The 14,391-nt window shown below is 34.3% G+C and overlaps 1 protein-coding gene across 1 annotated transcript; it reads right to left on the reverse strand.

The window, feature by feature from the left end:
- Positions 1 to 6,484: 6,484 nt before the first annotated feature.
- Positions 6,485 to 11,686, reverse strand: LOC141592137 (DEAD-box ATP-dependent RNA helicase 38). The gene is made up of 8 exons (XM_074412719.1): positions 11,361 to 11,686; positions 10,396 to 10,689; positions 10,049 to 10,282; positions 9,157 to 9,222; positions 8,430 to 8,831; positions 8,233 to 8,344; positions 7,092 to 7,177; positions 6,485 to 6,766 (listed from the first exon to the last, which is right to left on the reverse strand). The coding sequence occupies exons 1-8, from the start codon at positions 11,637 to 11,639 to the stop codon at positions 6,704 to 6,706; spliced, it is 1,536 nt and encodes a 511-aa protein (XP_074268820.1). The 5' UTR covers positions 11,640 to 11,686; the 3' UTR covers positions 6,485 to 6,703.
- Between the last annotated feature and the right edge of the window lie 2,705 nt (positions 11,687 to 14,391).

Genomic DNA, 14,391 nt, shown 5'->3' on the forward strand with positions numbered 1-14,391 from the left:
ATCATGAAATTAATCTTTTCAATTATGTCATTTGCTTTTCCAATTCATTTTTTCCCCAATTCCCACTATTTGTCTTTCTAAGTGCTTTTTTATATCATTTATGTTACTACTTTTTTTAAGGTGATTGATGGTGTTTAACCATTAATTTGTTATCAAATATATAATGTTGTGTATTTGTGCTATTATACTTTCTTGATCAACCTACTTAAATTGATATTTTTTTTATTCATATGTTTAATCATCTCTAACATATATTTTTTTCCTTTTCATTTGATATGTACCATTATTAAGGCATGTACGAAAAGGAAGCGGTCATGCACCTTCAGATAAATACTAAATAGTATGGTTTCTAAATTATACTCCGTATGTTTTTTAGTTTATATGTTTTTTGAAATAAATTCTTTTATAATCTTTATTACTAATTTTGTTTCTACATAGGATCATTTACTCAAGTTTATTAAGATTTCGACGAAATTCTTGTACTAACAATAAGGAATTTAACAATGTTTATGAACCTTTTGGATGTCGATTGTGGGAATATCTTCTGTAGATTTATTTGAAATGAAAGCTCAATTCATATTTTATGGAGTAGAGACCGTTTGAATCATTTCTACTTTTTTTATATCCATATAATAAAATTATTATTATGATATTTTGTCTATAGAATGGATGTTACTAGATAATTCTTAGTTCTTTATTTTAGAATATATCCAAATTTACGTGATTCAATCATAGACTTCAATCTAAATTACAAGACTCACTCATAAAGTTTTATCTAATCATGTTCAACGACTTATTTTGCTCTTAGATAATGTTCAATTATTGGTATGCATGCTACATCTTTCAATTAATTTAGTTTATATTATTTTCATATGATAACGTGCTATGTCTTTGATACCTTACCGTATGAAATTTTCTGTTGCGCACACACACACATATAAAATGTGTTGTTTGTACCATTGTCCATTTGTCAAGTTTATTAAGACGGGTAGTTACCCATTGTCGTTTGCACAATTTATTTAAAAAATACCGTGAAATTTTATTATATTTGACAAATTATAATGTGACGTGACAAATTTTAATGTGACATGGATTATCAATTTATAGTTAATTAACATTGATTTAATTCATTAATTTATAAATAAGTATTTACAATATAATTTAAAGGTACCTAAAACGGCAAATTTTAACGTAACATGGTAAATCTATACAATATTATAAAAAAAATAAAACTAAGCATTTCACTAAGCCACCTCTCCTTTCAAAAGCCATCTTGAATTTTCATGTGTCACATGCATGTAATTAAAAAAAATAAAATAAAATTTAAGTTGTACAATAGAATGTAAATATTAATAATAAACTTTTTAGATTCCTCTCATCTTTATAGATATATTACTAATTACTAATTAATAATTAATTCATTCTACATAATAATTTAACATCTAATTCTTTTTCTTAAATGATGATTTTTTTAGCTTTCCTCTTCTTATTTATACTACCTATACACATTGTCATAGTTTTGTCTACAATTATAATCTCTTGCATTACCACAATGTTTCAATTTCTCTACCTTATAACACCTTTGAGATTTTATTCATTTTTTTTAATAAAACATGTTAAAAAATTGATTAAAACTCTTCATAATACTTAACACCTACCAAATTAATTAATACTTTTTCCTATTTAATTAATTTTTATAATAAAGTATGTTAATAAATTGATTAAAACTCTTCATATTGCTTAACCCTCACCATTTTCATTAACATTTTTTCTTATTTAATTCACCTCTTGAGTTTCTCGGCATTCAATTATGTAGCCATAATATATTTTGTATTCATATTTTAATTATAAATCATTCTAAAGAATTAAATAAAATTTTTAATTTTCAATTTATTATTATAGTTTGATTGACTTTTAGTTTTTTGGTAGGTACTTCTTCAATGAAGCGACATAAAACATTACAATAAACATAGCAATATTCGTGGCATAATACTAATAATCCGTGGTAAACGTTTACAAAATTGTGGAAAATATACTCTGACGATGCAATATATGTATTAATTAACAAATTTTTTTTTTCTTACGAGTCCTTACTGTCATCAGACTTAGTACGACCGCAAATCTAGGCTTGCATAACACAATTCTTGGAAGATTTATTGCCAAACGTTTTGTGACACCCATGTTAACTTAGCTGCAATAATTTTGCATATAACACATTTTTTTCCTTAATTTTTGGTCGAGAGGTCAATGGGTCACAAACCAAATAACTCAAACTATGTAAAAGATTATGCGAGTAAGTCAATAAGCTTAGACATTTTTGCCAATATAGTTTAAGGAGATATTTTAGAGTTGTAACTAATAATTTTTACAAAGTATAACAATGTTTATTTATTTACAACTTTGGCTGAACAAAGTGAAAGCAACTATGTAACATATTTTATATACGTAAATAATTGTTACTTGTGTCATTCATAAGATGCATAATTAATTTTGCTCATTTATACTAATAATTGTTCGAAATTCTAAAGTTATATTCTTTTACTTTACTCTTTCTGTTTTCCATAAATTTAATCGTACAACATACTCGGAATAATTTGGGAAACAAATATTTGATTTTTAATTATTTGATGTTGCAGGGTATTCTACATATTTTTAAAATATAACAGAGAATTTTAAATAATATAAAATTCATTGAATTTGAGGGAATATAAAATTGTTGTAATATACAAGAAGTATAGCCGCTGTTAGGTACTGAAAATTTAGTACGTACTTACAACACCTACACAATAATTTTAAAATGTTACCTTGATCAACTTTTTATTGGTCAAGTATGAAGCTATTTACTATGAAGTTGCCACGCGGGGCTTTAAAATCCTATCTATAATTAGAGGTCTAAAAACTCTGTTTCATTCAATAAATAAAGAGAAATTAAACTAACGCTTAAGTATTTGTTGGTTAAGAAAACAATTCATATTCCATAATCTTTAAGTCGATTAAAACAATAAATTATTAACGATCCCGTGGTTTCCACGGGTTTCAAACCTAGTTTACATTGTAAAAAAGCAAGTCAGGACGCAGTCATCAAAACAAGAAAATAAACCGGGACACGCCCGTATTTCAATCATACTTCACTAACCATAATACACATGATAATTGACGCTGGTCTTCTAGTCAGTATAGATTGTCGCAAACGACCAAATGTCTTGCGAAAATTCTCTGAAACAAGAGTTGATTTTGTCGCAACTTGCCAAAATGAGAACGGTAGTCCCTACGTAATATGACTGTCGAAATTAAGCAGAAAATATAGGATGGGACAAAGATTGTGTAGGAGTATCCTTCCACTCTTGAGACCGATCTTCACTACTGAGTAGCATAGCAGTAACCTTTGGAATCTTCATCTGACGTGAAAGAAACTTCTGAATATGTCCATGTTGGAGAAATGACTCTAACAGAATTAGTTAGACTCTAACAAAATTAGTTAGACTCCCTAACAAACTCTTGTATATATAGACATGTAACTGACTCCATTCATCATTCAATAATATACCAAATTAATTTTGTCTGTGTGTTGAGCTGAAGCTCTAAGACACCATTAATGAAGATTCATAGTTTTATCATGGTATCCGACGCTAGGTGATTGATTCTGCGATTTTCATTTTTGCTCAATCAGCTTCAGTTTCCTTGATTTGTTTACATTTCATTTCCTTTATTCATCACAAAAACACCAAAACACATCAATTTTTCTCATTTTTCGATCGAATTCCTCAATTTTTTTGATTCTTTTCTTTGATTCAACATTCGTTTTTTATAATCAATCATTCCGCTGTGCTCATTGTTTTACAATCAAAGATGCCTGCTGCGTCAGAATCCGTATACAAAAATCCTTTACATCTCACTACTGGAGATCAATCACTCACACAGCTTGTTCCTCATGTTTTTGATGGCCAAAATTTCTTACACTGGTCCAGGAATATGCGCATGGCATTGCACTCATTTCCAAGAATAAACTCGGTTTCATTAATGGCGGTTGTCCTGAACCTGCTGAAACCAGTAATACTCATGCTGACTGGATTCGGACAGATTACACTGTCATGAGATGGATTCAATTTTCCTTAAGTGAGAAGATTTCTCGCACTTTCAATTACGTCACTTCTTCGAAGCAGCTTTGAGAGGAGTTGAATGAACGATATAATCAATCAAATGCACCTCATTTGTACAAGCTTCGCAAGGAGATGACACAGATTTCTCAAGGTAACGATTCTGTTGCCGAGTATTATGCTAAGTTGAAGTCTGTTTGGGAGGACCTTGATCCATGGATCCTTTACCGATTGTACCTGCAATGCTATTGTTGCGTGCACCTGTCAATTGCTGAAGCGGATTGTTGCACGCGATAATAAGAACAATCTGATTGATTTCCTCATGGGACTTGATAACAAGTATGATCAAATTCGTGGTCATATTCTTGCTTTGGATCCTTTACCTTCTGTTAATCAGGCTTTTGCAAAAGTGAATCAAGTTGAGATGCAAAAACAGATTACGGAAGTTGATTCTAAGATTGACTCTGATGCAGTAGCTCTTGCTGCTACACATACTCCTGCTAAGCAATTCCAGGCCTCCTCTTCAGGCACTTCTGCTCCTACTCCTTCTCAGAATGCAGCAAGTCGGGATAATTCTAATGTTTGGCGTAGGGATGGCAAGAAGCAGAAGGTCGTTTATTTTTGTGAGCGATGTCAAAAGTATGGTCACACACTCGCATATTGTTGGTTTGGCTCTCAAGGAAGAGGCAGGGGTAGGGGAAGGTCATCTGGACCTCCTCACATGTCTACTGGTGGACGAGGATATGCTGCTCATGTTGAAGAAGTTCAGTATGAGTATGAGGATGATACACCTTGTGAGATTGCAGCATCTGATCCCCAGACTCCTCATACTGCTGTCAACACTCCTGATCCAGCGTTTGTTCAAGCTGTTGCCAAGAAGGTGTTCAAAATGCAGAAACAAAGTGCTAATAATACTCCTGTAGCTAACTTTGCTGGTATATCCCTAGCATCTACTGTTTTGCATAACACTCATATATCTGATCATACATGGATTATAGATTCTGGTGCGTCTCATCATATGACCTATGATTTTGGTCAATTTCTGAATCATAGGCAATTGGACAAGTCTATTGCTATTACTTTGCCAGATGGACAAGTAAAGTTAGTCAAATACATAGGAGACATTCAGTTAACTGATAAACTCAAGATTTCTGATGTGTTCTATCTTCCTGATTTTAGACATAATTTGCTATCATTAGGAAGACTATTATCTTCTCAAAATCTCCATGCTAATTTCATTTCCACTAGTTGCATAATTCAGGACCCTTCCACTGAGGAGGTGCTATGTACTGGTTGGAGAAATGCTGGCATATACCAGTTACATACAAGATCAAGACATCTAGATGTAGTCTCAAATAAGTGTAATAATGCAGTTTTGTCTGCTGTTAAATGTGACAGTGTACTGTTATTGCATAGTAGGCTAGGACACTCTTCTTTGAATGCCATTCAGCATGTATTGCCTGGCTCTACTCATAATAAGAAGGATTTTCATTGTGAGACATGTGTGCTTGTTAAGCATCATAAATCTCCCTTTCCTATAAGTACTACTGTTACTAAATTTCCTTTTGAGTTGTTGCATGTGGATTTATGGGGGCCGTATAGAAAAGTCTTTAGGAGGTCACTCTTATTTTTTCACCATTGTAGATGACTACACTAGAATTACTTGGACTATTTTGTTGAAGAACAAAACAACACTTGCAGACACTCTTCTTCATTTCATTGCTTATGTTAAGAATCAATTTGGTACTACCATCAAAACTATTAGAAGTGATAATGGCAGTGAAATATTTCAGTATGAGTGCCATCAATTGTTATCTGCTAATGGTATAGTGCACCAAAAATCCATCCCTGGTAACCCACAACAGAATGGGAAGGTTGAAAGAAAGCATCGTCACTTGCTAGAAACTGCAAGGGCATTAAGGATACAAGGTCATTTACCAAAGAAATTTTGGGGAGAGCTCATCCTGGCTGCCACCCATTTGATTAATCTCATGCCCACGGCAATTTTACAATGGAAGACACCATATGAGTCCTTGTTTGGCAAGGTACCAGATTATGCACACCTGAGGATCATAGGGTGCTTATGCTATGCATTTCATAAAAGTCCTGACAAGTTGGATCACAGGGCACTTAGATGCATTATGTTGGGTTATCCCTTTGGCCAAATGGGATACCGGCTATATGACCTGGACAATCACAAAATCATCCTCAGCAGGGATGTGATATTCAAGGAAGGTATCTTTCCTTATCAGCCTGGTTACCACTCTTCAGTGACACCTGAGTTTGTTGATAAACCAGGTCAACTGCAGCATCTTGCAGATGTTGGTCCTGCAGCAGCTGATGAGCTATTGTTAAATGATGTTACAACTTCACCTGAATCTAGCAGATCACCAAATAATATTAGCCCTTCCATTCCAAATAATACTGTCCATAATAATAATCTCTCTTCAAATAACACAAATTCCTTCACAAATACATCTACCACTACATTACCAATATCCAATCCTATTATTTCTGAAACAAATATTCCCATTCCCTCTCCAATAATTACCACTACTCAAAACTTACACAAAAAATCCCAAAGATCTAGGCAAATCTCTAGCAAATTATAGCAGACCCGCTTCATTAAGAGCAGCTTCAAAATCTTTATCACTCTCATATGATGGTACCTGAAATACATAGGAACTCCAAAATTAAACAATATCGAGCAGAAACCAGACAGATAAATCAGCAACTAGGAGAGGTGATGACTTCAAGACAATACCATATACGAAAGTTCTGCTACTCTTCATCGCTACTATTAAGCTAAGAGCCTAAGACCTCATTGAGTCACCAAGTTAATGTCTATTTATACAAGAGATTTAAGTGGTCTTATTGCAGAAGGAGGTCGCAGAGTAGAATTAACAGTTGATTTTACTTGAGAAAGTTCAGCTTATTCCCCTTATACTCTAAAGCCCCGGAAAAAAAAAAAATCAATATGATATCCATGATTACCTGAGCTATTGTAGTTCCGAAATACTGCTCAATCTTCTCCATCAACGTTTTGTCTCTGTCATCACATACCAAATTAAATACAGCTCCTGCAAACATACAACAGATATCAGCCAAAGAATCAACATACTAAACATCTGCATATGTTAAAATCCGACCCCAATAGTAAAAATATATTGAGATGTGAGACCTAAAATTTGACTGTCCAACAACTAAAGTCTAAAACAAAGTCTTAGCTGCGTCGGATCACCTACATTTCCTTTTCACTACATTTCCTAGCAAAAATGAAATATTCGCTCATCCAATTGCTTTAAAAATAGCAACTTGCCTTTTTACCCTTCCTATTATCCATCAAGGTTGCCTAATCTTAACACGCCTCGCTGGATATGCGATCTGCTCTTGATAAAGGATGATAAATAGATTTTATCTAGAGGACTAAACCCATGATAGAATACCTCAATCCGTTCCGCAAACCCAGCTATAACTTATGGAATATACAGATCACAAATGTAGTGATTCCAAAATCCAAATGAACGAAGATGTCAGAAAACTTTCCACCATATGAACAAATGATCACTTACCCACTTCAAATGAATTGTTCACTACTATCTCTGTCGCAATTTTACTTACACCTACTGAAAAAGAGCTAGTGCAGAATGCCAGAAAGTGAAGAAAAGTAAGCCAGCTTTGCAAAATAATGCGATAGCGAGGGGAAAAGGGAAACTACTCCAACATATGCATAATATACCGCTACATTTACATACCTTTAGAATAAATGCACCCGATATCTATCCATTTTTTGTAAAACAGACTTTCTGAATAAGCCACTGGTTATGCCAAACATGATATTAGAATTGGATCACTAAACCGCACCCCGAACGAACTACAACGATTTTGAAGGTTACCACAAAAAATTGTAGAGTGGTGCATTTATGATGCAATGACCAAGTTCAAGCCATGGCTACCAATTGTGAGCCCATATTCTCATAGGGATTTGCTACTATAATAAATAGAAGACTAATCAACAAGACGAAATATACTGCTAATATAGAGTAGGCTCTATGTGCACAATCGACATGAAATACTTGCTTTAACCGAGTCACAAGTTCAACATAAGTATCACGATGCATATACATAAACATACCTTTACGCCCAAACCGTCCTGCCCGTCCAACTCTATGCAAATATACCTCATAGTCAGGCTCTAACCACTGACGATACTTCACAGGTAGATCATAGTTGACCACCAAATTGACCTACACATTAAACCAAGTGAGCAACCGAATCACAGTGCAAGCACAGCCGATAAAAAAGACGGAAGAAAAGAAGACCACCAATCACCTGTGATTGGTCAAAGCCTCTTGCTAAAACATCCGTTGATATCAGGACTTTAGTTAACCCATCTTTGAACTCCTTGACAATTTTGTCTCTGTCTTCATTGTTTAGGGCACCTTGGATTGTAGTTACTTCATAACCCAAATCAACAAGCGCCTTATGAAGGCTCCCTGCACTAGCTCTTGTGCGGACAAATATAATGGTCTGCCCCAGTTTTTGCCCCAATTCCAAAATTTTGTCTTTAATAACTTGAACTTTAGCCAACTCATCAGGGCAGGAAACCTTATACTGCTTCACCGAATCCAGTGACAACTCTTCCTTCTTGACAAAAAGCTGATTGTAACCTTGGATTGTCTTTGTTACAAAGTTCTTCACCTCTTCATTGAAGGTGGCTGAAAATAGGAGCACCTGGAACAATTATTGGAAAACATGAGAAGAATGAAACAAAAAAGAACATAAAAAGTCAGCCAATAACATATAAGCTAAAATGACAGCGTACAGACAAATGGTTTGACGCCCACTTTGCCCACTTAAAGAGGTTCCATAGTTCAGGCAAAATCAGTAAAGAAAAGCAGAAAGTGATAAGAGCGTTTCAAAATGAGCTCAACGCCAGTAGTAAAAGAGAAAAAACTTAAGAAAAGAAGACAAGACTTAAATACTCAATCTAAGAGGAACACAGGTTATAAAATTGCCAACATCAGGAGGAATCTAAGCTTAAAAAGGATCTACAAACCTGACAGTTTGCACCAACTTTCTCCATTTCCTTCATAATCCTCATTGAATCATCCTTGAAGCCGTCCTGAAAAGCAACGGCATTTATTTATAACAGCAATCTAAAAGCCGAAGGGGAGCCTTGGCGCACCGGTTAAGGTGTTGCTTTGTGACCGTGAGGTCACGGGTTCAAGTCCTTGGAGCGGCCTCTTGCTGGCAAGGGAAGGCTTGCCCCAATTACACCCTTGTGGTGGGACCCTTCCCCAGACCCTCGCCTAGCGGGGACGCCATCGTGCACCGGGCTGCCCTTTAGTAATCTAAAAGACATCATGTTCACCATATACAGAAATCCCCTGTATTAAACCAGGATCTAACGGCTTATCTAGCATTTTATAAGTAAGAAAATACATCCACCATAAGAATAGAGTCGAAAGACTGTTGCCTATTTAGCTTCTTTGAAATCAGAGTTCATCTATCATGGATAGCTATAAAGAGCACAAAAAGAGAGTTTTCCTCGCAAATTTCAAAATTCTCCGACAATTCGGCAGCAGGAGTACCCTTCTTTCCTTATTTCTTTTTTTAGGAGAGACAATATAAAAATGAAATAAAATGTATGCATTGAAGATTTCATACAAACGCAGTGCAAAAGTGGGGAAATGGGAATCAACTTTTCAAGGCGCCAAAAATATAAAAAAAATTATGAATCATTGTATTACAGATTTACAACCACTCCATAAAATACTCAGAAGCTAAACCAAAAATAGAAATCAGTCACCAGAAGTCAGTTCGAAATGAAGATAACAGATAACGAGTACACTCATGAAGTCATGATTGGGTTATTGACAATAGTTTAGAAGGAAAAAACAAGAATAGAATTTGAAATTTTGGTTAGAGAATCAGCACGTATTGGTTACCTGAGCTAACATGTGATCGGCCTCATCAAAAACAAGGATTTTCATGGAACGCAGAGACAACTTTTTATTGGAAACCCACTTCTTAATAGTACCAGTGGTCCCAATTATCACTTGGGTTGTCAGAGGGGGTCGCTTGCTAATAGGAGTATGAGCTAGGTTGTCACGATCGTCTGGGAGAGCTCGTTCTGCAGTTATCCCAGTATACCTGCCCATTCTCGTGAGCACCTCCATGTTCTGCAAACACAAACGCAAAAAAAAGAAAACACCGTTCACCAACAGTAATTTTGAGGGTGAGAAATATCGCAGCAGATTCTGATAAATTCGTAAAGATAGAATTGGTGGGCTACCTGAACGGCCAATTCTCGAGTAGGGCAAATGCAAAGCGCTTGAGGAGCATTCAAGTTAGGATCAATACGGCTCAACATCCCAAGAACAAAACAAGTGGTTTTCCCAGATCCATTATGAGCTTGAGCGATCAAATTTTTATATGGAGGTGTTAAAATCATAGGCAAAGTAATAGCTTGAATTTTACTTGGCCTCTCAAATCTCATCTCTACGTACAAGCCCTTAAGCAAATCCTCCGACAAATTCAGATCCTCGAATTTCTTTGCTGAAGTGTACGGAGTATCTCCTGTAGTTTCCTAACATCAAAAACGCTAACATCATTCTCAAACCTATCTAATTATACTTGTAGCATCCTCCAAAACTCTTTTTAATTGTCCCAAATCGAATTAATATCTAAAAGTTGTTCGCCTGGGCAGTGTCTCACCAACAATAATTATGGCGAGTATTAAAGTTTTGTTATTGTGCCGGAGCATCCTCAAAACCTCTGAGCATGTACATTGAAGAGGATAGTTTGATCCCCTTATTTCCTCTCTTTCATTCTATATTTTTGACACATCATACCCTCTTTTATCTACCCCACTTTCCACTATCTTATTCCTCTTCCTCTATTTTTGCCCACATCAAAGAGGATGTTATCTTCCTCTCCTCTTTCACCTTTAAAGTAGACCCACTTCCATTTTTTATTTCTTATTTGGCACAAGGGCCAAGATAAAAACATCCTCTAGAGGATGCTACCCACATTGAAGAGGACATCCTCTTAGATGAAAGAGAGTGCTAAGAGGATAGTACATCCTCTTCAATGTGGATGCTCTTAACTGTCCCAAATTGAATTCACATCTAAAAGTAGTTCAGCTTCGCACAAAACCATCTACGCCTACACAACCCTATCAACCCTATGACTAATTAGGGGGCGAATTATGAATGGAAAAAGGTAAACGAGATGGAAAAGCCGAGAATTGAAGAATACCGCATGGATATTGGAATCATGAGGATCATCTAAATCAGTGCGGTCATTAATAGAGAGTTGTTCGACATCAGGAACTACTTGGTCGGCAGCGAGGGCGGACTTAGAAAGCTCTTCGTCTTCCTCATCGGCTACGTCACCCCACGACCGCCTTACTTCTGCTGTCCATGATGTTGACGCTGATGCCGAGTTGTCGTTGGCAGTGGTCGATGTTGACGCTGATGTCGAGTTGTCGGTGGCTGTGGTGGTTATGTCGGCGGCTGTGGTGGTTATGTCGCCCATGATTTTGTTTTTTTTTTTTTTTCTGAAAGACTGCGGGATCTGTTATGTTTATATACAAAACTATTACGCCTACTTTTGCCGCCCAAACTTATTAACGGGGTTGACTTTATATGACTACGACTAGACTTTCCCCCATTTCGGGGAAGTGGTAATTAGACCCCTTTACTTTGATGAATAGTGAAATTTAGCCTCTTAAGTTTTAATTAGAGTAATTGACCCCCTTAACTTTTCCGAAATGTGAAATTAAACCCTTTTGTATTTTCCGACCAATATCTCACCGGAATTTCATTTTCTCGTCAATATCTCATTTACATATATGACCATTTTCTCCATAAAAAGTTAAAATACATGACATACTCCGTAATTTTGCTTTGTATTTCACAATATTAATGAATTGTAGTACATCAATTCTATTCTTCAAAGTTCTAATTTTTGGTAGTGTGCCACCAATCTCCTTTTTTACAATTTATTCATCTACTTCTTTTATGCATCTGTTCTTTTAAGATTAATAAAATTTGGATAAATTAAGAACAATTATTCTCCTTCCAAGCTTTGATGTATACATCAATAACAAACAAATAAATCAATAATGACTTCTTGTTAATCAACTAGTGTAGTTCCCGTGCTATAGCACGGTAATTTTTAGATTCATTTTATAAAGAGATATTATCAATTAAATTATTTGCATAAATAAAGTATAATTTTAATTTAATGTTATAATCTACTAAATATAATACTTAATAAGAGGTTGAAAAAAAAGTTTACTACCATAAGAAGACATTTTAAGTTAAGTTATTTTTTTTACTATTAAAAATAACATAATAATTTTATACCATTACATGCAACTAATTTATGACATTAATAGTACAATTATTAAGTTAGTTGTATAATTTTATTAAAATGCGTATTGACCTTAAAACGAAAAGCAGTAAAAACTATTCCTCGCGTCGAAAAAGACGATTTACGAATTATTAAAATAATGTTTTCACTTTTTTTATTTCTAATAGAAAATACACAAGTGTTTTTACATCCTTCAAAAAATAGTCCATATTACTAAGACAAAAATTTACATAATAAATAACTACTGATGATTTCTTACAAAAGAGGTAACATATAAATATAATATAAATTTAAATTTATACGAAATCAAGTTCACTCATCTAGCTTATAATATGACATGTAGAGTCCAAAATTATGGGATATTAATAACTTTTACTTTCATAGATGAGATAGAAAAAGTGGGCTACGTATAAGGTCCAGAATTTACAATCCATCAAATCTTATTGTGTTAGTGGTATCCAGAAAAATAGGCCCACTTAAGAAGAAGTCTCTTTAGGCGGGAAAATTAAGAGAATTTTTATTCTCTTAGTAGTAGGGGGGATTTCTGATTTTCACCATTTCCTTCTTGTCTAGTATAATAACATTTATGTTCATGAGATTTGAACAAAATTAAATGGAAGTTTTAACTTACAAGGTAAAATTCTATTAGGTAGTAAAGATTGATCAATGAATTGGTTGAGAAACAAATACGGAGTAATTAAAATGTATTGGCATAAAAATAGGAGAAATGAAAATCCGGTGAGATATTGGTCGGAAAAATATAAAAGGGCTTAATTTCACATTTTGGGAAAGTTAAGGGGGTCAATTACTCCAATTAAAACTTAAGGGGGTAAATTTCACAATCCACCAAAGTAAAGGGGTCTAATTACCACTTTCCCCCATTTTCATTCCAAAAGATATAACTATTTTTTTTATGAGGTAATAAAACTAGATTGATCCTCTAAGGTAGGACCAACTTATCTCATCCTTTCGAATGATAGAGGTAAGTTGAAGCCACCGACTTTCAAACCACCTCGAAAGAGTTGGAAATGAATGTCCAATAGAATCCATAAAGTCGGCAACTTTGTTGGCTTCACGAAAGCAATGTTTAATTATTACTTTATCAAATAACTGAATATCTAATTTTACATCCTTGATAATACTAGAAATTTCCCAAGGAATTTGTCAAGTACTACGGATTGAGTTGATAACATATAAATTATCACCTTCAGCAATTAACTTCGAGATTCCTAAGTATTTAGTTGCTAAAATGCCTTCTTTTAAAGCGAGAGCTTCATGAACAAGAATACTATTAGATCCATAATTTTTTTGCTCCTAGCAAAACGACTTTACCATTATGATCTCTTATAACATATCCTAGAGCAGCTTTATTGCCATCTATTTTTTATCCGTCAAAATTTAGCTTTAGAAACCCATTTTTAGGTTTCTCCCACCAAATTCTTCCTTACTAATAGTATTTCTAACTGACATGTCTTTATCAGGATTGTTTACATAAAAGAATAAGTTTGCTATATTAAAATGAACATCATTAAAAATAATGTCATTTTTATGGAACCACGCATTCCACCAAATAAAAGATGATATGATGAGTGACTTTTTTTCTTTACACTTTTTTACTCTCAAATCTCCTAAACCAAGTAAATTATAAAAAAAAAAACAATTAAGAATTTCGATTGGCATGATGGAACCCGAATCACAGTTAAGTTAACAAATTAATCGCATTGTTAATTTCGTAAAAAAAATTCTAAACCGTTTATTCTATTCGTTACTTGAATTATGTCACGTTATAAGTAAATTGGACTAAACATTGCCGAATTTTGCGGACATACGAAATCATCCAACCCATGGACAAAAAATGAATATCAACATTCAATCCATGCCTGAACACTAGGTAGCACGACACTTCTCTTAA

This window comes from Silene latifolia, chromosome 7 (genome assembly GCF_048544455.1).
Source record: "Silene latifolia isolate original U9 population chromosome 7, ASM4854445v1, whole genome shotgun sequence".
Lineage (NCBI taxonomy): Eukaryota > Viridiplantae > Streptophyta > Magnoliopsida > Caryophyllales > Caryophyllaceae > Silene > Silene latifolia.

Excerpts from the sequence above, each read along its gene's own strand:
- LOC141592137 (XM_074412719.1), bottom strand. The coding sequence starts at position 11,639 with ATGGGCGACATAACCACCACAGCCGCCGACATAACCACCACAGCCACC. Across the intron at positions 9,223-10,048 it reads CCGATCACATGTTAGCTCAG|GACGGCTTCAAGGATGATTC; the intron begins GTAACCAATACG and ends GTTGCTTTTCAG. Across the intron at positions 6,767-7,091 it reads TCGGAACTACAATAGCTCAG|GTACCATCATATGAGAGTGA; the intron begins GTAATCATGGAT and ends TATGTATTTCAG.